The sequence below is a fragment of the Amborella trichopoda genome, chromosome 13 (genome assembly GCF_054954075.1).
Source record: "Amborella trichopoda isolate Santa Cruz 75 chromosome 13, AtrichopodaSantaCruz75HAP2 v2.0, whole genome shotgun sequence".
NCBI classification, from domain to species: domain Eukaryota; kingdom Viridiplantae; phylum Streptophyta; class Magnoliopsida; order Amborellales; family Amborellaceae; genus Amborella; species Amborella trichopoda.
The window spans coordinates 23204601-23229114 of NC_142348.1; the positions used below are offsets into that span (position 1 = coordinate 23204601).

The 24514-nt window shown below is 36.8% G+C and overlaps 1 protein-coding gene across 1 annotated transcript in view; it reads left to right on the forward strand.

The window, feature by feature from the left end:
• The window catches only part of LOC18448495 (uncharacterized), a 46693-nt gene extending 29775 nt beyond the window's left edge, over window positions 1–16918 (forward strand). Inside the window, exons 4-6 of the mRNA XM_088856664.1 lie at window positions 10441–10518; window positions 10834–10978; window positions 16285–16918. Of these exons, the coding sequence (XP_088712790.1) occupies window positions 10441–10518; window positions 10834–10978; window positions 16285–16698 (637 nt within the window). The 3' untranslated portion in view covers window positions 16699–16918. The remainder of the gene's footprint in view (window positions 1–10440; window positions 10519–10833; window positions 10979–16284) is intronic.
• Window positions 16919–24514: the final 7596 nt, after the last annotated feature.

Genomic DNA, 24514 nt, shown 5'->3' on the forward strand with positions numbered 1-24514 from the left:
TGATCCTGTGATCCTGTATTGGATGCTCGCATCCTTGTGGGTTTGGGGCACTCCTTTGTGAGTTGTACCTCCTTATGTTATTGTTTGAAAAAACAGCCTTCCCAGTGCCTAGGAGGCTGTCTCGCCTAGGCCTGGGCAGGCCTTCCCGAGCGGAAGTTCTTAGGCGTCCGCCCTAGCAAGCTAGGTGGGTGCTTAGGAACATTCATAAAAACGGCATTTTTTTTTTGCATGTTTGGGGCCATTTTGGGTCATTTTGACCCATGAAAGGGGGTATTCTAACGCCTTAAAGTAAAAAGAAAAAAAGAAAAAAAAAGAAAAGAAAGTCGTACCAGTGTTTCAAAGTGCGCTAGGTGGGTCCCAGGTGGCCTGAGAGGTCCAGGCCACCCAGTGCCTAGGCAAGCACCTAGAACCTGGGCAGCCCAGTTGAATCCAAAAAGGATTCTACAGTTATATATTGTATAAAATATAAGAATTAGGTATTTGGGGCACATCAGAATTCAAAGTATAGTACACATTAGCACACACTCCATAAGCATAACCATAAGTCGGTCCATAATCCATATCCAATTAAAACTTAAAATTTACCATTCATAGTTCAATCAAAGTTCAAAGTTTAATAATTATTCAACATTCATCATTCATCATCAGAAAAATTAGGGTCAGCTGCATTGGTATCATATTCATCGGAGTTGTCATCCTCGTCGACATATTGGTCGTCCTCATCTATCTCTTATGAATCTGCCTTTTCTTCCTCCACCCTCGTTCACTGTGCAGAAGATCTAGTGGCCCTAGGAAGGTCAGCTGATGTCCCTGAAGCATCTATAACCATGTCCCATGTCAATCCTTCATACCTCTCGACCTCATCATCATCAACTAGCCCCTCCATAGCGTTGTCCATATTTTTTTATTTAATGGGGTCTCTCTTAGCAAATATGTCCTTCAAGAATCGATTACACTTGACATAGACTAGGTCATTAAACCTCTTTGATTCAAGCTTGTTCCTTCTCTTTGTATGAATCTAACAAAATCAAATGAAACTAATTAAAGTCTATGGTTCATGTATTATTAATACAATTATGCAAATTTCCTTTACAACCTTACCCCTTCAAAAGCACTCCAATTGCGCTGACAACCAGATGAGGAAGTGGTTAGGTTTAAGATCTGAATGATCAACTTTTGTAAATTTGGAGAACTACACCCATGTTGGCTCCACCAATTGGCTGCAAAGATATAGAATAAAATCATAAATAAATAATAGAATTATAAAAATGAAACTTGATTACGTGAACTTGATGAGCTTAAGAATATTATTACTGCTTGGATCAATTTTGGTCCTTTACCTCATTGCCATTGGACTCCCAAAAGACTTTAATGAGCACTTGTAATTTATCAGCTCATCAGCGCATATAATATCTTGGATATCAGCATCAAGGACTAGCACATCTACAGACTTATTAAATCCAATCATAATTGTGTCATTTGTGTGTATATCTTTGTCAACATAAAACAAAGCTGGGTTCAAATAATAACCAGCTGCATGCAATGGCCAATGTAGCTACGTATCTCACTTCTCATCAATAATCTCCCAAACAGGGTTATAGCAGTTCTCATCATCATCAAAATTTTGAGCTCTCTTTCTTGCATTTCTCCATAGCCTCATATATATAGCCCATATAAGGCTTGTCACTATCAACCATGCGAAGGACTTTGACAAGAGGAAAAAATACCTTAAGAGCGGCCCTTCACCTCTCGCCAAAAAGCCTTAGAAAGGATAATATCTCTCACCTTTTTCCCAACTTGATCCTTGGACCACTTGCATGCTCTCCAGTCATCCGAGGTAAACATCTGCCTTAACTGCACTCTCCTCGAATGTATGCTATCTAGGCATAAGTACCAGGTCGCAAAACTTGTGACCCCAGGCTTCACAATCTCTTTCTTCCTTGTAAATCTACGCATCATGCTGAGGATGGGATGGTGGCAATAAATGAAATTTGTAATTGACTTTGCCTTCTTCACTGCACCTGATATCTCGGTTAAACTGCCAAGAGCCTCAAGCATGAGGTCTATATAATGTGCTGCACATATTGTCTAAAAGATTTTAGGATAAGCTATGCGCAACAAATTAGCTGCAACAACATTAGGAGCAACATTGTCTTGACAACCTGTACAACATGATGCTCCCCAACCTCCTTCATTCCCTTCTCGAAGACTTGGAATATGTAATGAGCATCATGGATATGATCAGAGGCATCAATAGACCTCAAAAAAACAGTCCCTAAAGGACAATTCATAAGCTAATTCATCTGATTTCTTCTCTGAAAGTTGGGGTTGGGGGTTTCATCCCAGGCCCAAATTGGCCAATTGCCTCTACCGCGGCATAGAAGTTGCTTAAGCGAGCGGTATTGAAAGGAATGCTCTCCTCATAAAATCATGTAGCAAGATAATAAGTAGCTCTCTCTCACTCTTCCTTTGTCATTCTATTTTCAATGGTGGTTTGCTTCTTTGTTTTCTCTCTTGCAACCTCAAGGTCAGACCAAGGCTAAAAACTATCCATAGGGCCCATAACCCGAGGCTTCTTACTCCCAGAACCCGAACCAGAAAAAATTACGACTCCCTTTCCCTTTCCACTAAATGATTGTTCGACTTCTACCTCTTGACATTCCTCCCCAATCCCATCCTCATCACTATCATCATCATCATCATAATTGACCCAAGCCCCAGACCTAATCTCTGCTATGGAGGCAAATCTCTCATCTTTTTTCATTTTTACCATATTAAAAAATTGGTTATTTCTTCTTTAACAACATCAGCAGTCTTTTTACATGGGGCAACATCCCCCCTGGTACTAGCAAGATGTTTCTTGAACCAGTTTATGCCCCCTTTTGTATCCTTCTCAAAAAAATTGCATCTTATGCAATTTTTATCATTAGGATCTAGGTTGTAGCCATATTTCCAACCGGGATCGCCACTCTTATGAGATCCCGAAGAAGACATCTCAAAATAATGCAATTTATACAAGCAATAAAAAAAAAATCACTTACTTTGAGTTTGATTGCTCAATCTTCAAACTTCCACCTCAAAGATGCTTCTAAGGACTCAAAATCTTCTAAAAAACCCCCCAATAGATTTATAAAACATCAAAAATTAAGTCTAATATCAATGGGTGATGTTTTGATCAATTTCTCATAACTTTGAGAAACCCTTCGATCTCAAAGAAATCACGAAAAACTAGTTTTTTGGGGGCTTTCTCTCTCTTAAATGGGCTCCAGTAAGTTTTAGGTTTCAAATGGACCTAAAACCCATAAAAAAAAAATGGACAAAAAATACCAACACCGAAAGCAATTTCCGCCTCTGGGCGGGGCGCTGGACCTTGGCTCCGCCCAAGTCTTGGGCCTAGGCGGCCGCCTTGGCGGTTTTCTGGGCTCGTAGGCTGACGCCCAAGGACCACCGCTTTTTTTGGGCACCTAGGCTTGGGTGATGTGCAAAGGCTCCCAGATCCACCTAGGCAGTTGCCCAAGTGGGTGGTTTGCTTTTTGGAACACTGAGCCGTACCATATCTTAATGTGACTTTTTTGGAAATGCGATTTTTTTTGGATTTTGTTGGATTTTGCTATGTTTTGGGAATGCAAAATTTTGAAATATATTATTGCAATAAATTTTAAGGTCCAAATGAAGTTCTTACAAAGATCTTTGGGGTAATTCTGAGCTTGTTAGACAATAAAAAAATTGAGCATAAAACATCGAAAATATTGAATAATTAGAGATCTCTTTCTTTTCATTTGCAAGCCATTTTTTTTACAGCATCATTTTGTATTGGTATTTGGTCTCATTGGACACTTGGAGTCCATAAGCATGATTGTTTGAAATATGGACTGCTGAGTATGCTGCATGGACACTAAAGGACTAGTACATCATGTACTTGTTTTGTTTCTTCTTCTTTTGTTCACTTTTTTAATTATTTAGGCAAAAGTTTTAGTGATTTGAAAGTGTCAACATTCACACACAAATTTGCATAAAAAAGGTGGTTAGAATAGTTATAAATGTATAAATACGCATAGGCATATATGTGCGTTTAGAGAGCACATATATGCATATATGTGCATGTTTCAAACCTCTGGGCACCTGAGGTTCTAGGTAGCTCGCTTGGGTGCTGGGCACTCGAGACAACCCCCCCCCCCCTGCAGGGCGCCTTGGGACCGCCTAGTGTTTTTCTAAACCTTGCTTATGAAGCAATGGCTTCTTAAGCTTATGAGGATTGGGCCCTTCAACCCTGGTCCAAAATTGCTTCCAATATTGTATAAAAGCTACTTAAGTGAGATGCATTAAGGGCAATACCTGTCTGATAAACAACCGATCAATATAGTAAACTTCTGTCTTGAACCTATTTTTGATCGTAACTTGCTTTTTCTATTTCTCAACTGCATCGTTGGGATTGGGGGGCAAAGGCATCCATTGGCTCCTTCATACAAGGCTTCTTCATCTACAAGCCTCTCCTCTTTTGCTTCCTTCTTCCCTTTTTCGGCATCCATATTCTCAAGAATATCCTTCCTAACTTCTCTGAGGACCTCCTTACATGGGGCAATATCCCCCTTAGTACTAATGAAGTGTTATTTAAATTAATTACAACAAAAATTGCAATGGATTTTGTTGTCATTTTGTCCTGAGCAAAAACCATATTTCCATCCTGAATCTCCACTCCAATTAGAACCTGTTGTAGACTTTTGGAGAAATTAAGAAATATCAAATGTAGAGATAAGAACGAACCTTGTGCGATCTTCGATCTGCAATGTTTTGGATGAGTATGAACCTTTAAATCACCTTAAAATAACCCTTATTACTTTTTTGTGTTCCACAATGCTTCATATAAAAGAGACAAAGTTTGAGATGATTCAAGCTTGGAAAAATTCTTTGATAAAAAAAAAATCCAAAATTTATGGTTGTTTTTCTAAATTTTTGGGTTTCAATGCCTCTAAAATTATTTTAAGGTAATATTCAAAAGAAAAAAATTACTTAAGGGAGGTTGGAAACACACCTAAGCCTCTTTTCTTCCCTTATTAAGGAGGAATTTTTGTGGAAATGCTCGAGGGCATTTTCTACCGTTGGGCAAGGGCAAAACCTAGGCGGACGCCCTGGTCTAGGCATTGGGAGCTCGCTTAGGCGACGTCCAATCTGCTTGGGGCGGCGCCAAGGCCTCCCAGGGGCACCCCACCTTGATAGATTGGCTGTTTTCTCTTTCCTTGGTTGATTGCTTCAAGAGATTTACGTTGGAGGTTTGAGATTCAGTCAAGGAAAATAAGTAAAGTTCTTAGAAGTGATCGGGGATACAAATACACCCTTAACTGTTTGGTAAGTCCAATGCGGATCAAGGGATAGGTTCCGTAAGAAACGATATCCTATGCTCAGCATCAAAATGGTATCGCAAAAGGTAGGAATTTTTTCCTAATTTACAAGGGAGTTCCATGATGGCAGAAACACATATCGTATTGACCTTTTGTTTGGGAGATGCTTTGTTGACTGTTATGTACATTTTTACTAGAATTCCTTCAAAACCTGTGCCTAAAATCTCTTATGAGTTGTGGACTAGTAGAAAACTTGGTCTATCACATCCCATAGGACTAGTAATCTAGATTAAAGGTCCATGGAATGTCCTTTCATATGATATGTTACTTCAAAGGTATATCCTAATCTATGATTTTGAAATGGGTGGAATCTCATGATGTGAACTTCATTTTGTCGAAGTACTTAAGCACTGAGAGGTCTGTGGGATCTTAAATAGGGAATGGTGAAGCGATTCCTCTACTAAAGGGCTATAGTGTGAGTATTCCTATAGTCGTCAAGAATAGTGGGAATGAACCGCCATTCATTCTCAAGCATCAAAGGAGTGCAAGTGACAGAGTTCCCCATAGACATTTTGAGATTGAAGGGGAATGCCTGACATGCATCTCCATTAATGAGGATGAATCAGGTCTATATCAGGAAAGCACTGCAATTCTTTGTTGTAGCCAATTGGATTGCCACAATGTCCCAAGAGATTAGTTCCATGGCTATGGTCGCTCAAGGATATTTTTTCACGCTTGGAGTGGGAGCGCTTTTCCGGTATAATAAGAAGCAGACGTGTTTGCTATTGACGTCCTTAGAGGCGATGGACATTGCTTATTGTGTAGCATTTGCTGGAGGGCTGATGGCCTAGGAGGTTCTTGCAATGTTAGGGTTCGGATCAAGTGCTAGAGAGCCTGTTGCCGTGTGTTGTACCAACTCGACAACACTAGCTTCTATAAAGAATGCAAAGTATCACAATAAGTGAAAGCACTTGGAGATAAAAAATTATCTTGTGTGAAATGTTATTGAGAAGAAATAGGTTTTCTTGACATAAATTCCCCTGCGTAGGGTGGTAATAGACTCTCTGTTGTGCATCAACACGCTCCATTTAGCATCCCACTTGATGCATTGCTTGCGACAAGACGCATGAATGTGACTGAATTGAGACATGTTTGGTGAAATCTGATATAGTATCTTGTATTATTTATCATTTACATCATGTAGTTCGACTCATAGTGTGACATGAGTCACACTTGCCGTTATTAGTCATATTGAGGTGCATACGATATTCCCTGCCTCTTGTTATACCGTCGATAATTGCCCGTCACCAAGTGACCTTGAGTGCCTTCATAGATCTGGTGACTAGGTTAAGAATTGGAGACTTGATTGTGCTACTTTAGCATGTCTTCCCTATTTGTTATTTGGGGTTCTCACCCCATAGGTAGGACCTCACCACGGTGACCATTCACCACCTAGTGGCTATTCACCATGGTGGAACAAAACTCCCATATAACTGGGCCCTACAGTGGCCAATTGACCTCGATATTTAGTTAGGAGTCGCTGAGATCAAAATTAGGGGATTTGGAGGCATGAGTGAACTTGTTTTCTTTGGAGTGTTAAATGCCCCGTCTCGGTAAAATTTCGAAGCGCAACGGTTCCGACTAGTACAACTCCAGAATACATCTAGAACAAATATAATATTTTTGAGTCTCTGAGTTGCACACTCAAGGCCCGTACAATATATATATATATATATATATATATATAAGGTTAGCCCACTAGCTAACAGCTATAGTGTTAGCTCAACGACCCATATTGAATCTGGGCCGATCTGATTATCACAACCTCATTTTATAATATAATTTTAATATTTTTCTACAAATCCAAATCACATAAAATTTGAGGTGTCCATTCTTCTCTGTAAGGTGCACTTAATAAAAATATTAAAAAATAATTAGCAAAATATAAATTGATCAAAATACCCCTAAAAGTTTTTGGGGATTTTGGTCAATTTATTTTTTGCGAATTGCTTTTTTGATGTTTTTATTTGATTCTTCTATTTTTAAAGAATAGACGCTCATAATTTCAAGTGATTTGGATTAGTAGAAAAAAAATTAAAATTCAAGTACAAAATGTAATTGGATTGTCCTAGATTCAATATGGGCCATCGGGCTTACGCTGTAGTGTTATAATGACCCTTTTCTTTGTAATTCCAACATATTCTTAGGTCTTTCTTTTTGTTTTTGGATTTTTTAGATTTAAAATTTTTGTTTTTCTTACGGAATTATTTGACTTTATGTTAATGATATTTTTTATGATCTCTAACCAGTAATTTCACCCGTAAGACATCGATTGGGCATGAAATGCAGGAATAAATTTACTTTGATCGGATCAATGGATGATACAAGAAATGATCCAATTAAATGTGTATTGATCAATGGATGATATAAGAAAGGTCTTGAACATTCCCGCACAAAATAGAGTACCAAATATGTGTATTTTTTCCTCATCTCTCTTGATTTTCTCTAATTGCTCATTCTCTCTTTAAATATCAAAAGTTACATACTCAATGGAGATGGATTATTAGAGACAGAGAAATTCCGTCAAGCCCAATGCCATAGTCTGTCTCTCCTATCCGTTCTTCTCTGCATCTTGTGCTTGTTGTATATTTCCAACAAGAGAGGTAAACGAGACAATGTCCAGAAACAAAAGAGAAAGAGTTTTTCTCATATTGTTGAGAGAGAGGGAGAGAGTAAAATAGCCCCTTTCTTAATGCCCCCATAATTAAAGAATTATAAAAAGCTTTCACCCCACTTGGGTAAGGGAGAGAAAAAGATGAGTAATAAAATAACAAATATTAAAGAGGAAATGCCACATCAAAAGAAGGTAGTGAGCATGCTCTTCTTTAATAGATGGAAGACCATTACAGCTATTAAACCACATGAGAATAAAAACAAAGAAGTAATGTATTACATAAAGTAGAGGGGAAAACATGGCTCACATGATAAGAGGTTAAAAAGGGGGAGCTCCATTTAACGAAGGTAGGAAATCACAGTGAAAGAAAAGAATGAGTGCACCAAGTGAGAGAGAAAAAGATTTATGGTCCATAAATTATCATCAGAACCTTTTCCCGACTATTTGGGGTTGGCTATACGAATCTTGGTTAGCCATTCTGTTCTATCAACGATCATACCCTTAATGAGGCTATAAGTCCCCATATCTTTTCTCACTACTTCCAACCATGCCCTTTTAGACCTACCCGTTGTCGTATTTTAGCCTTCCACTTGAACCGACTTGCACCTCCTAACAGGTGTTGTACTGGGTCTACGCTGTACATGACTAGCCCACAAAGTCTACTCTCTCTTTCATCTTATCGCCTGTTGGAGCAACACATAAGTTCTCTCTAATCGTCATCATCATAGTCTTTTCTTAATTAATTGGGGTCAGCTGCACGAATCATGTCCGCGAGTCTGCTCTACTAAAGGCCATACACTCAGTGAGGCCATAAATCCCCATATCTTTTTGGATTACTTCCAACCACGTTATTTTCGGACTACCCCTTGCCCTTTTTAGCCCTTCCACATGAGCTAGCTCACACCTCCTAACAGGTATTGTACTTGGTCAGTGCCACACTAGCCAGCCCATTTAGGTTCTCCCTAATGTATTTATTTTGAATTCTATCCCTTCCTGTCTTGCCAATTATCCATCTCAACATCTTCATCTCAGCTACATTCATCCTATGGATATGTTGTTTCTTGACCGCCAAACATTTTGTCCCATAAAGCAAAGCTGGTATCACAACTGTTCTATAGAACTATGCGGTGATCGCATAAAACTCTGGTTACATATCTCCACTTTGCCCACCTAATTCTAATTTTATGTGCGGCATCTTCCTCTGAAAAAGGAATCCTATAAGATTAGGATAGTTATTTTCTGGATAGCATATTTTGAGAGAATCTTGTTTGAATTGAAAATATGAATCTAGATCTTGGATTTGGATGGATTTCTAGGTTGAAAAGATAACTATCCAGAGTAGGGAATCTTGAAAGGGGGCGTCTCTATATTAGAGAGTTTAGAAAGAGAGGAGATTCTTTTTTATAGAGATCACTTACCAGCCAAAGTGGTACACCCGTCTCTAGGTCCCTCATTCTACCGCCCCATCAAACCACCTTTTTCCCACTTTTCTCTATAGGAAAAAAGAAATTTAACCTTACAATTTTGCAAGAACTCTCGAGCCATCTCCATTGAGGGCCGTGACTTGCTTTGTGAGGTAACCCTGTTGGTTTTTGTAATCAAGGAGGTTGACTGGAGGTTGCGAGCATCAAACTCTCGACCCTTAAAAAGGAGTAGCCACAAGAGCAAAAAGTAAGAGGTCCACAAAAGGGCGATTGGACTTCCAAAGGTATGTAATTTTATCTGATTCTCATTTTTTTTTAATCTTTTTGTGTTTCTGCTGCATTGGGACTTGCCCACAGTTTCCAACCAACATGGGGTAATAATACAAGTGGTAAGGCCTTAAAAGGCCGCAAGACCCAAAAGACAAGCCAACCAGCTCATTCCTCCTACAAACTCAAAAGTATTTTATGCTAGGTTGCAGATTTTGTTTGCCTGCAAAAGATTAATGGCGGCAAAATCACATCCCATGTTCCAAGGGGGAATCTGTCTCTTTCTGGTAAACCAATCTAACATCTTCTTTGTGATTCCTAGATTTCTTGGTGCATATATTGTTGAAGGAAGCCACAATAGTCCAATTTCCCATAGATGGGTGCCAAAAACCTTCTCTTTGTCACCCATCCTAAACCTTGATGACCTTTAGTTATGCATTTGCCATCTCAATATAACATGTTAATCATTTCCAGTCCCTCCTAGAAGTGAGGCTGGAGTTGTAAACAAAATGGTGCAAAAGAAGACTGGTCTGGGAACAATATCTCATGTATTTGTTAAATGGTTGTATGTTGATTTTGCTTTTGGAAATTACCATGAACTATTATTATTCTTTGATTTTCTAATGCCAAATTTATTACAATTGGATTACAGCTTTCAGTTTATTAGGGCAGAGTTCCAGAGTCACCTTTGACTTGGGTTGTTGTTACTTTAGTTTTTTCTTTTTCATTTGTGCAGTCAATGTGACAAAATAACTGCAGATGCTGTTTCACACCTTCTGTTCCAGTGCCATAGATTGGAGATATTGCGTTGTGGGTATGTACTCATCAAAACTTCTTTGTTATGTTACTATTATCGTTGCTCCAGGTTTCAATTCATGAGTAGCAAAATCCTTTAAGGTCCGATATGAAACTGTTGGTAACTGTCAAGTATGGGAGGCTGTTATGGGCCTTGACAAATGACATTCTTGAATCCAGTTTCTGAGATTGAAATATCACATATTTATCTGCAAACACATTTTCAGACATCTTGGTGGTGCTGATTGTTTCACTTTCTTTCATTTTCTTAATTTCTAATGGTAGGTTGTAGCTCATTCAATTAACTTAGTTAACCTTACTGTGAGAATTGCAGAGGCAGTCACAGAAGTGATTTTACAGCATGGAGATGCTTGAAGTTTTTAAAGCCAAGTTTGGAGGTTCTAGAGGAGGAATCATGGGAAGAACTGGATAGCAGTGTTCTAGCCAAAGGTGCCCAGTCTCTACGCTGGTTGATATGGGTATGAGCTTATCATTTCTTTCACATTAGATTCCATTTTTCATATCAGTCATCTGCAAGCATAGAAGATAATCGTTCATGCCCCCTCATTAATCATTAGTTACCTATTATGATCTCATGGCAGATTGCCATATTATGACTGCTTGTTTATCCTAAGAAATTAAATAATATATCAGATTTTTTTGATTAATTGTATTTCCAATGGAATATGTAAATTCCGGTAACCATGAAGGCACCTGATCGTGATTCCATCAAGCTTAACTTTGACGGTTGCTCCCTAGGCAACCCTGGTCCAGCTGGAATAGGCGGTCTGTTCAGGAACCATGAAGGCACTATTCTTGCCTCCTTCTCTAAACCTATTGGTGACTTTGACTTCCACTCGGATGAGGCCCGGGCCCTCCTATAAGGCCTCAAACTCTTCGATCGCAATTGGTCTTCAACCTTTGTAATCGAAGGTGACTCAAAGAATGTAATTTGCTGGGCCTTTGGCACTGCTGCGTACCCTTGGTCCCTAGCGCTCAATTTTGAAGAAATCTCTTGCCTATGTTTGGGTCTCATTGTGTCATGGTGACATGTTTGGTGTAAATGCAACTCTCAGGCAGACTCCTTCGCTAAACAAGGAGCTACAAATTTAGGGGACTAAGTGATTTTTTGTAGCATTGGTCCTTCCGTGCTGCGAGTGGATCACCCCTCTTCTCTCTACCCCTCTGGTCTTTATACACCGTCCCTTTAGGGGAGCCTTTTTTTTTGTTGTATATAGCTCTTGATCTCTTGGGTTGCAATTTTGTACTTTCTTTGTTCTTCAATACAAAATAAACATTTAAAAGAAAAATATGTAAGTTCTATAGGACAATTGTGAGACCAGCTTTGCTCAATGGAGCGGACTGTTGGGCAGTCAAAAACAATATACCCATAGAATGAGCGTAGTAGGGATGAAGATGTTGAGATGGATGAGTAGGAAGACAAGAAGGTATTGAATTCGAAATATATACATTGAGAAAATTTAGGTGTGGCACCAATAATCGATAAGATGAGATAGACTAGACTTAGGTTGTTTGGTCATGTGTGGTGCAGATCCAGTACAACACCTATTAGGAAGTTCAAGTTTGTTAAAGTGGAAGGCTCAAAAAGGGCAAGGGATAGGCCTAAAAGGATATGGTTAGAAGTAATGAGAAAAAATATTGAGATTTATAGCCCCACAGAGGATATGACACTTAATAGAGTAAAATGGTGTATCAGGATTCGTGTAGCCCCGACCCCAATTGGTTGGAAAAAGACTTTGACGATGATGATGATGATGGTCGTCATGTATTTAGGAAGGAGGCAGATTGGCCAGTGCCTTTTCAATGATCCACCCAATGATCTGCTCATTGTTATTTTAATTTGTGATCCAAAAAGATGGGTGACAATACCGATAATCTAGATCTCCTGCGATCACCATTATAATGTTGGATAGATTATTTAAACCCGTAGTTGACTAAGAATAAGGCTTGGAATTTTTCTCTGAGGTACCATGGCACAAGTGCTTTCAAAAACTAATTAAAGGCCTTGGATTGATGTGATGTGTAATGTGGTAGTTGTAAATGCAAGGCCCACTTCAACAATTCTTAAATCATGCTATTTGTGGTATTCAACTGGGTAGTTTGATCTATAGTTGCTATTGTTTAGGTGGTTTTTGTACTCCTCTAAACATTATTTGTAAGGGACTGTTTCATTATAAAATTTTGTCAAATGGAAATTTTCAATTTGTAACTGACCAAATGTCAACTTGGTCAATTATATGTTTGCTCTATCATCGTCATCATCATCATCCAAGCCTTATCTCAACTATTTAGAGTCAGCTATTATGAAAAGGTGTAGCAAAGTTTTATGTTGGCTGCCTTACCTAACACAACCACTTTCCTTTATCTGGGCTTGGGATTGGAATGACCAGCTTGGGACCTCTTTTATCCTTTAATTTTAAAATTGGAATAACAAGTAGTTTTTATGTGGTTTGATAGTGGTGGTGGTGATAGTGATGGTGTGATGGTAGCTGTATAGTGTGGCAGTGATGATGGTGGAGATGCAATGGTGGTGGTGGTTGTGTTGGAGTGTGTAGTAGTGGTGGTGGTGGTGTCCCCGGGTAAGCATTGGAGTGGTGGTAGTGGAGTGACAGTGGTGTTGGTGGTGGCGGCAGAGGGATGGTGGTGGAGTGATGGTGGTGTTGTGGTTATGGTGGTGGCAGGTAGGCAGTGGTAGTGGAGGTATGATGATGGGGGTGGTAGTGTGGTGGTGGCAATGGTGATGTTGGTGGTGGGCGGAGAGCATATGATGATGGGTTGGTAGTGTGGTACTGGCAAAGGTGATGGTGGTGGTGGGTGGAGAGTGACAAAGTGAGGGAGAGAGAGAGAAAGAACCAAGTTGATTTTTGTTGCAAAACAAAAGTTGGTTTTGCAAAAAATTCAATTTGGGGTTTAATTGCAATTGGTAATCAATTCAAATTCGCAAATCATACATTCTTTGAGGCCAAATTGTTGGGAGAAATTTTCAAGTAGGCCCAAATTGCAATTTGTCTACGAAATAAGATGGTACCCAATTGTGTTTCATATACATGTTGTAGATATGTCATGAGAGATGAGTTTCTGTAACACAAAGTCATCATATTATGGCATTGCAAATGCTACATGTGCAAATACGATGTGCATGTTTCCCAATGTTATCGGAACTTGCCCGTACAATGCATATGTTACGAATTGAGATCCTTAAATTTTTGGGCTCTCAATCCCACCTTTTGGGGATCTCCATACTGCCTTTTGGGATCTCAATCTCAACTTTATAGGGGATCTTGCTCCTGAGCTTAAAATAGAATTTCTTTATTTATAGCCAGTAAGCAATGCATAGATATTAAAAGCATAATTGCAATGCTAGTTGGCTATAAATAAAACAAATAATCACTTTGGAGATTGGGTTCCCTAATAACGGGGATCGAGATTCCAAAATTTAAAAATTGAGATCCCATTAAGATTCCTTTCCCAGAGCACCGGAGCAATATTCCAGAGCAGGATCACGACTTGGGTTGGAAGATCCCAACAACTATGGCTTGGAGTAGCCACAATTGCCCATGAGAAAATGTTCGCATTATGCAGATGCCTTAAGTGGTTAGTGTCTAACATGACTCATGGTTCTGACATATAGCCTATCTCTAAAATAGCATATGCCCAATATGGCTCATGTCTTTCACAGATCACTAATATTTTATAAACTGTTCTATCTTGTGACTATCATGATTGCATCCATGGCACACTTTACAAGGCCTATGGGAAACAGCTTATGAGTGTACATGGAAAACTCTCGTCCATATACTGTGACACTGACCTAAATGAGATATCAAGTCAATGATTTGATGCTACCTAAAGGCAACATCACGTCAGCGACTTAACGCTTCATCAAGTCAGCTCTTGCCAGTATCCATTGTTAGAGGAGGTACTTGGATGAAATGTTGAGTTGGAAGACCAGAGTCCCCATGAAAGAAGGAATAGCAGCTAAGATGTGGGAAGTAGCCAAGGAGCACACTTTCCCGAGGACACGTACCCTAATTCTAAAAGTCAAGCACACAGCCCACTTCATCCGGGTTTATATGGTCTCAATAAACTGCCTTTATCCATTCACTACGACAACACCTGTTCGCATTGAGCAACTGTCTCCATTAAGAACCATATCATTGAGCAACTGTCTCCATTAAGAGACCATTGAGCAACTGTCTCCATTAAGAGCCTTACCATTGAGCAACTGTTTCCATTAAGAGCCATACTCTTGAGAATCTATATTGGTGCCTAAGGAAGCTTCATGTGAGGACAATTTGAGTGACAAAGTAGGAGTGAATAAAAGGGAGAAAGAAAAGGAGACAAAGGAGGTGCCTTTTTGCTGAGTAAGGTATAAGGATAATATATATAATGTATTATCTACCACAATTCCATTCGTCTTTTCTTTTAATTACTCTCTCTCTCTCCATTCTAACAATGAAGTCAATTAAACAGAGGTTCTTTGATAGAATGTTGTTTTGGATTTAAAATAAACAGGGTGTCTACTGGTGCCCAAGAACTCTAATCCCAAGAATCCAAATAACAAAAATAATAATAATAATAATAAATCTGTTTTGGTCATATGTGTTTGTATCATTGCAAAAGTTGATGCATATTTTGAGCAAACAGCCAGGTAATAGTATGGGGACGGGGATGGGAATACAGTATAGGTGTCGGTGTGCGAGGGTGAAAAAAGTGTTGGTTACAATACCGGTGTTGGCATGGCTTCTAGAGATGTTACGAGTTCTACATAATTGATGCGTATATGCTGGCAAGTCTAAGAAATGGTTAGCAATAACATTAACAGGTACATAGGTGGCCAAAAAATACACATGAAATGATAGATTATTTACTATTAATTTTTGAAATTATGGTGTAAATACAACTCGCACCTCCTAAATTTGGCCAGAAGTCATCATATTTTTTTTTATTACCTCTAACTATGTTCTTTTGGGCCTACACTTTGCCTTTTTTGAGCCTTCCACGTGAACTAACTCGCACTTCCTAACGGGTGTTGTACTGGGTTTGCGCTATACATGGTCAGTCTGCTTAAGTCTACTCTCTCTCTCATCTTATCGCCTATTGGTGCCACACCTAAAGTTTTTTTGATGTATCCATTACGAATTATATCCCTTCTTGTCTTGCCACTCATCAATCTCATCATCTTTATTTCCGCTACACTCATTCTATAGGTATATTATTTTTCGAGTGCCCCACATTCTGCCCCATAAAGGAAAGTTGATCTCAAAGCTTCATTGGTGTGCAGCGATCACATAAAATTCTAGTTGCACATCTCCATTTCGCCCACCCAGTTCTAATTCTATGTGCGGCATCTTTTCAAATCTCTCCATTTTCTTGGATTATCCACTCAAGATATCGAAAGTTAGCTCTTTTAAGTATTTCTTGGTGGTCAAGCTTAACTACTTCGTTTCTACTCTTATTATTATTAAACTTGCATTTCGTATACTTTGTTTTAGTCCTGCTTTAAAACCTTTAGATTCTAGAGCATCTCTAAGCATACCTAAAAAGATTTTGATTGGGACTGGTATGATTGGTACACGAGATGCTTGGCCCAAAGCATACCTATGTACCAATCAATGGTTTGATCATCATAGTTTTCTAAGATGAGAGATTATGTATATTATTGTTTTATATGAAAGCTTAAACTCTTTAACAGCAAAGTAGGTTATTCAGGATAACCCTTCAGTATTAAACCTTATTGACTGCTTCTCTTTCGTTTTTGCAGGCAAAAATCGATGAAGATTCATTAGACATGCTGAATACAGACTGCCCACGAATTCTGGTTAACCCCGTGCCATCGCAGTTGGGGTTGCGAGGAATACAGGTTCCAAGGGAAGCTCTACCAAATGTAGTCCTGGATGATCCAGTTGTCATTGATGTTGATCCAAGTGCATGGGCAGTTGCTGCAGCCCAAAAAGTGAGGTTTGATGCACGGAGTTCTGATGTTCCAGAGTTGTCACTGGCCGAGAGGTTCAGGATGGCTTTTGTAGAGCGAGATGCACGCCTTGCCCCAAAGAGGGCAAAGAACGCAAGACAACACCAGAGGCGAGCTGAGAGAGAGCGTCTCGTGATGGACATGGGCGCAAAATCTCTTGCCCTTGCATCAAAGCTGAACCGATTCCCTCACAACCGCAGCTAATTGTATATTTTTGTTGGCTTGAAATTGTTGTAATTTAGTTCTTTTTTTGGCTTGTAATTTTCTGTAATTTAGTTGTTTTTATTTCTTCTTTAATGTTTTTTTCTACGTGAATCATTTTTTCTAGGTGAATCGCACATGTTATTAAGGGTCATTTGGGTACCTGAAAATCTATTACAGTAAACATATTACAAGGAAATACGAGATTTATCATATTCGGGTACACGAGATTTAGCATGTTTGGCTACACTTTAACTATAAGAAAATAAAAATAAATTATACAAGATTTCTCCAAAATGTGTAAAATCTATTACGCGCATAATGGTTGTGAAATCTAATTCGTGCATAATGCATAATCTAATCCAACACTCGTCTTTTACCAAAAAATTTATCTATTTCCAACAAAATTTATCTATTTCCTCCAAAAAAAAAACCCTCTTATCTTCGGTCCATCCACTCTCCTGTTATTTTCCCTCTCTTGCGCATATTCATTTCTACTTTTTCTATCTAAATAAACTCCACTTATAAGAAATACATTTCTTCCATTTTTACAATCCAGTATACATCCATTTCTATATCCCTCTATCTTCAATTCAATTTGGGTTGTAGCCCAAGCTGAAGTCATTACTTCTCATATAAAAACAAGAATAATAAAAATAATAATTGGTAATCAATGAGAAATCACACAACATAATTTTCATAAAAAATTAGTAAAAGCTCAATTGAAATAAGATACTTATCGAGTCTCCTCCGATATTTTAAAATTTTTTACAATTACCAAACTTTGTAGTTTCCTAATCAAACTTTTTTTCATTTTTAACTTGTAATATAAAGATTTTGAATTTAGTATCATAAATTTATTGTTTATTTGAAATTATATGGAGGGACATTTGAAAGACTTCTATAAAAAATAAATAAAAATAAAGTTTATCACAATAAAATCATATTATTCCAATCGTATTATTCCAATGACTTATCATATTGAAACCATAGTCAAGCAAAGGCATACAAAATAGGTAAGAAATGATGTTATTATAATTTTAGAATGGTACAAGTTATTATTAGAAAATTTTTTTGGAATGGTGATAATGTTATTATTAGAAAATCTTTTCGGAATGGTGTGATAATGATTTTAATTCTGTATTTGAATGGAATTTTATGGTAAAAAAAAAAAAGAAATGATAGTTTATAAGGAGTGCTGGTAAAATGTTGGTAATGCATTTCTCATATTTATTCCAAACATAACGAAACAGTAGCAATATATTTCCTAAGTTGTATCTAAATATTACTTAAACAGTAACAATCCACTTACAAGTAATGTATTACGCAGTAATGTATTACACCAATAATATATTTCACGGAGCCTTGAATGGCTATAATAAAGAAAAACATCTTAATCTCGTCACTAAGACTAGTTACTTTCTAGAGTGAGCATCCACTTTACTGGAGATCCCTTGAATAACGGCTATAGTGTTCTTAAAACTAGATTGGTTATCAAACCAGCGTAGAGGCTAGTGTGGTTCAACTTGTTCTGACCGGTAGTTTGAACGAAAATCTCTCTCTCTTGCTTTAGGTTTTGCACAGCTGTCTCGCTATTTCATATAGTTGGCAAAGTTAAAAAGTTGGGGGCCTTTTTACGAGTTCTCCTCAATGATTGCAGTCTCTGATGAAGCAGACGATTGGGAAGAGAGGGTTTATTCAAGCAATGAAGTTGTATCACGGTTAGCAAAAAAAAAAAAAAAAAAAAAAAAAAAAAAAAAAAAAAAAAAGAATGAATGAAGAAGAAGAAGCTAGCATGATCGAATCATCAATAAACCTAAGTTTTAGTATTCGTAAAAAGCATTATGGCATCCTGTAGAGAATATATATATATATATATATATATATATATATATATATATATATATATATATATATATATATATATATATATATATATATATATATATATATATATAATTAGGATTTTATTGTTTATTTTTTAACTCAAGAACATGATGTGCACAGGGATAGGTGGGCAAGAGTTGTGCAGGAATAGGTGGGCATGCGTTGTGAGTGAATTGATGTTGATCAGTTAGTTGGAAAAGCTTTCTATGTTCCCCCTACAGCATAGAAGTTCTATCCTCCCTCTTATCCAACCGTCCATTTTTTAATGGACGGCTAAGATTGTCCCAATCACAATATCATGTCTCTACACTATTTTATTTTTAATTTTTTTTTATAAACTATTTTGACACCAAATTTAGATGTCCATTCCTCTCTTAGTTGTAGGGAAAGGTAGAACTTTATGTTGTAGGGGAAACATAGAAAACTTTCCCCAGTTAGTTTAAAAATATAATTAGAATAAAGTTAAATCGGGTTAGTTTAAGAGCATAAATAGAATAATGTTAAATTTAGAGGGTTTATTTTTGGCAACGTGGCTACCTATTGAAGTCGGTAGATTATGGGTAAAACATGGCTATCTATTGAAGACGGTAGATTATGGGTAAAACGTGGCTATCTATTGAAGACGGTAGATTATGGGTAAAACGTGGCTATCTATTGAAGACAGTAGATTATGGGTAAAATGTGGCTATTTATTGAAGGAGAAGGTTTGGATAAAAGGTAGTTAGGTTAAAAAAGAGAAAATAGGAGAGAGATAAAATAAGAAAGTCTGTTGTTTATCTTATTTTTTAATTTTTTTTAGTATATTTGAAAGGAGATAAAAAAAGTCCATTGTAAAAAAGTTAAAGAGTTAATAAATTTTGATATCGTGTAGATTCTCTTATAGACTTTAAGATAAGGTATATTATCTCAACCATTTTTTTTACTTTTTTATTTTTTTTCCTACATCACCATCGATTTAAAGAAGAGAGAGAGTGTCATGGGAGAAGCAGAGGCTATAGAGAGAAACTGAAAGAGAAGAAGGAGAAGAGACAACCAGCTGAAAACCTGCGTAACAATTGTACGTCCATTATCTTCTACAGCAATAATATAAGTATCCTTCATAATTATTGGAACGTATTTACAGTTAGCCATTGTAAAAAAATCATTCACTCCAATGGCCGGATGTTACAAATTGAGACAAAGTCAAAGCCCATTATAGTATAATCCCTAAACCTTCTATAGCATGAACCCTGGATATGTGGGTTATGCAGAGGCGACGCCCTCTGCAAATCCAGGAAACATGGTGCTCGTAAATCATGTTAATAGAAATCCCTTAACAATTGGTACCAATCTCTCTTAAAACTCAAGCCAACAATCTCAGGCGCACAACGCCAGGTACTCATTGTAAACCCGCCTGTCATAAACCCGAATTTGCTTGCCTATCGAATTTCAGGCCATCACCAAGACGATCAATGGAGGAAATAGGGCAATGAACCCACCCTTCTCCAAGCAACTGATCCTCCCCAAATCGTAAATATGAACAGTTCAGCCTCAACCTCTCATTTCCAACCTGTTCAGGAAATCACGATTTCTCAGATGGGTATTTGAATAGCACCCATGGCGTCTGATCAAACATAACAAGGGGTTCACTCTTTGAGTCTTTTTTCCCAACAAACATCGAATGGCATTCGAATGGCCGTGGATTATCTCATAGAATGAAACAGGGGACTGTGGACTCTGTTTCATCAAATTTACAGGGGGTTCCGATGGGATAAAAATATTTAAAGGCGACTCAAGAGCTTCTTGATAAGGTTGATAGTGTAGGGAAGGGCATTAAGACTTAAAAGGAAGAGTTGGGGAGATTCACAGGGGAGAGAGAAACACGCCAAGTGGACTTAAAAGGCGCACTTGGGGAGATTCACGGGGTAGGGAGAAACACGCGAAGTGAAGAGAGAGAAGGGATTTAGAAGAAAAAAAAAAAAGTTTTTTTTTTTTTTTTAAAAAAAAGTTTGAGCTATAAAAGATAGGAGGAAGGTGGGTAAAGTTCATCTAAGTGGTTAAAAGATGGGGTGCAGGTGGCATACGGATCCATCCGTACTTGTAGTGGTTAAAAGATGGGGTGCAGGTGGCATACGGATCCATCCGTACTTGTAGAGGTAAAGTGCGCTTTTTAATTTTATCATGGTATATAATTTTGATGTAAAATGTTTTTAGGATTATTTTAAAATTTATTTTTATATTTAATTATAAAATTTTAAAATTTAAAAATGGTTAAAATCAAGTAGATCTATAAACATATGAAAATCTTAAAAGTGGACGGTGCAGATAATATGATATAAAATGCACTATTTTTTAGATTGAAAATCTTTTTATTTTTCATAGTCATACATCTCGATGCGCCCAACGGTGTTGAGAGAGAGAAAGTAGAAGTGGAGTTGAGAGAGAAAGTAGAAATGGATATGCTCAAGAGGGAAGGAAAATGAAAGGAGAATGGATGTACATAGGAGAGCGAATGGCAAGAGATAGTGGATTTGTTTTAGGCAAGTAACGTGCATAGATTACCCACACGTAATGGATTTCACAGCCATTTTGCTCGTAATAGATTTCACGTATTCCCTTAAAGAGTGTGAACTCTTTACACAGCTTTTTACAATAGCGAACTCTCACTCTCTGATGCATTTAGTGAATTGGGTTCACAGAATTTGATGAGCCAAAAGTATTTTCAGAATTACATGACCTGCTAGAACTACCACCCTCTTTGTTCCTCTTCACAATGCTTGCTGCTACTCTCAAGCTTCTCAACCAACCCTTCTTTCTCTTCAAACCCTCTATAGAAATGCGAGACTCAACAAGATCTCGTCGCATGAAATGTTGCACAAATGGAGAGCGCCCAATGTCTCTATGAAATTCGTCGATGGTGACCAAATGATCAGAGCCTACTCTTCTCAGCCTGCTTAAAACTCGATTGCCACTTGGGTTATTGATGACGAATTCAGTGCCATTATCCAAGTTTCTTATTTTGCAAACCATATTTTCTCTATCATCATCAACTGAATTTATCTCTTCCAAGCCCCTACTCATGAGTGAAGATCTACTTGACGAGAAATTGATTTCAAAATTAGAGTTCATTAGATCTGCCCCACTGTTCTCTTTTAACCTTTCAACGCTTGGTAGTTTGAGTAAAGTAATTAGAGATACTACGGTAGTAAACGTGTCATATAAAATGCGTTAAACATTATAGTAGTTAAAGTACTATATAAAATGTAAACATTACAGTACTTAAAGTACCGTATAAAATACGCTAAATATTGCGGTAATTGAAGTACCGTATAAAATGCGTTAAACATTACGGTACTTAAAGTACCGTAATATTTTTCACGATAATACGACTACCATGAAGGTCATTTTGATAATAAAAAAAAACCAAAAATAAGAAAAAAAAAAAAAAAAGTGTAGACGAGATTTACGAAAGTTGGGAATTTTTTTCCAATTAAATTATAATTAAATCATATTTCTGATAATTTCTCAAAAATAAATTAGACCTCAATAATGTTTAAAGAGGTATACCGGTTCATTCTACCACTAACCCATTGGATCTGATTCCACTCCCGACTCATTGTGGTGAATGAGCGAGCTGGCAAAACTTTCAGCATCATGCAAGTGAGAAAACCTCACCTTCACTAGGGTTTGCATACACCAAGTTCCTCTCCCATAAAAATTCCGCCTCTCCTAAAGCACTCAACTTCCCCCATCAAACTTCACATTTTCTAGGGTTTAGCATCTACAAAGGCCTAGGACAAAAACCACATCCATTGAAAGGCCTCAGTGAGAGTAGAGGGAACATTTAAATAATGTCTAGAATGGCAGTTTCAATATTGGAAATTTTTGTCTTTAAAATATGTTTTCATTTTTAATTATAAAATTTAAAGCTTAAAAAAGAATATAGATCGAGCAAATCTATGAAAACTTGAAAATTGACGGTCCAAAAATGCATTACAAGACGTGCCATTTTCATAATTTGAAATCCATTTTTTTTCTCATGTCTATGTATCTGATGTCGAGATAATCAATTTGAGTATATTTGGGCATCAAAACAACATCTTCTAGTGACATATTTGATGTAATTTCATTGTTTAGAGCCTCAATTCTATATAAACTTTTTTCATATATATATATATATATATCAAAAATACTACGCAACGCCTATAGGCTAAAATGAACAGTGATTTCGCCTATCTCCATCACCATCCAAAATTCATCACGCGATCACGATTATCCGGTAATGTTTTCTTTTTAAGTTTTTTTCTACTAATTATAATGAACTGAAATTTGGAGCGTATATTTATCAAATATAGGGGAACCTTCGAAAATTATAAAAAAAAAATTTACAAGAAAAAACTTGACCAAAATACCCCCAAAACGTTTCTAGGGTATTTTGGTCAATTTTGTTTTCGTGGATAATGTTTTTTATATTTTTATTAGATGAGCCTCAGTAAGATGTACATACCTTAAAAATTTCAGGTCATTCCAATTTGTATAAAAAAAATAAAAAATAAAACACTACCGGACAATCGTGACCGCGTGATGAAATTTGGACGGTGATGTGGGTAGGCGAAATCACACTTCATTTTCGCCTATAGGCGTTGAAAAGACTCTTCCATATATATATATATATATATATATATATATATATATATATATATATATATATATATATATATATATATATATATATGGCAATGATTTTATGCGACGGTTGTATCATAGTATAATGCAACGACATTACTAGAAAACCATGTTTGTGGTATTTGTCTGACCCAAAATTTTGCACACACACACTCTTTATCTCAATAATCAATCTCAAAAAAAAAAAAGTTCAATTTGAATCCAAGATTTGGTAAAAAAGAGTCCCCTCCAACAACGAATCTAGACCATTCATTTGGTGAATTTTAAGATCTTAGCCTTACTAATTCAAAATCATTTTTAACATCATTCATCTAATCATAATAAAGCCATCTAAAAGATTTGGTAAAGAAAAAAATCCTTCTAAGGCCTATATTTAAGTATCTCACCAAAATGGATGGCCTATATTAATTGGGCTAAAAAAATATTTTCTAGGTTATGTATTCAAATTCTTCTTTTTTGTGATTGTTCATTAGAAAGAAAATAGTGTATATTTCAAAATTTAGATCAAACAAATAGCCCTAACATGATTTTTGAAGGTTGTTGCATCATATTACTATACAACTGTAGCATGAAAATCACTGCCCATATATATATATATAAAGAGAGAAAGAGAGCAATGATCCAATGCAACAGTTATATCATAGTACAATGCAATGACACTTCTCGAAAAGCATGTTTGTGGTATTTGTATTACCTCAAATTTTGCACACACACTCTCTTCATCCCAGTAATCAATCTCCTCAAAAAACAAATTCAATTTGAATCCTAGATATGATCAAAATGAGTCCCCTCCAAAAATGAATCTAGACCATTCATTTTGTGACTTTCAAGATCTTGGCATTTATAAACTCAAAATTATTTTTTTGTTTTTTAACATTGTTCATCTAATGATAATAAAGCCATCCAGAAAATTTGGAAATGAAAAAATTCTTTTAAAGCTTAGATCTAAACATCCCACCAAAATGAACAGCCTATGTTAATTGGGCTAAAAAAAATACTTTATAGGTTGTGTTTTCATTTTTTTGTGATTGTTCATTAGAATGAAAAGAGAGTATATTTCAAAATTTGGATTAAACAAATAGTCATAAGATAGTTTTTTAATGTTGTTGCATCGTATTACAATACAATATATATATATATATATATATATATATATATATATATATATATATATATATATATATATATATATATATAATACTACAAAATACCTATAGGCGAAAATGAACAGTGATTTCGCCTACCCTCATCAATAGCCAAACTTCAT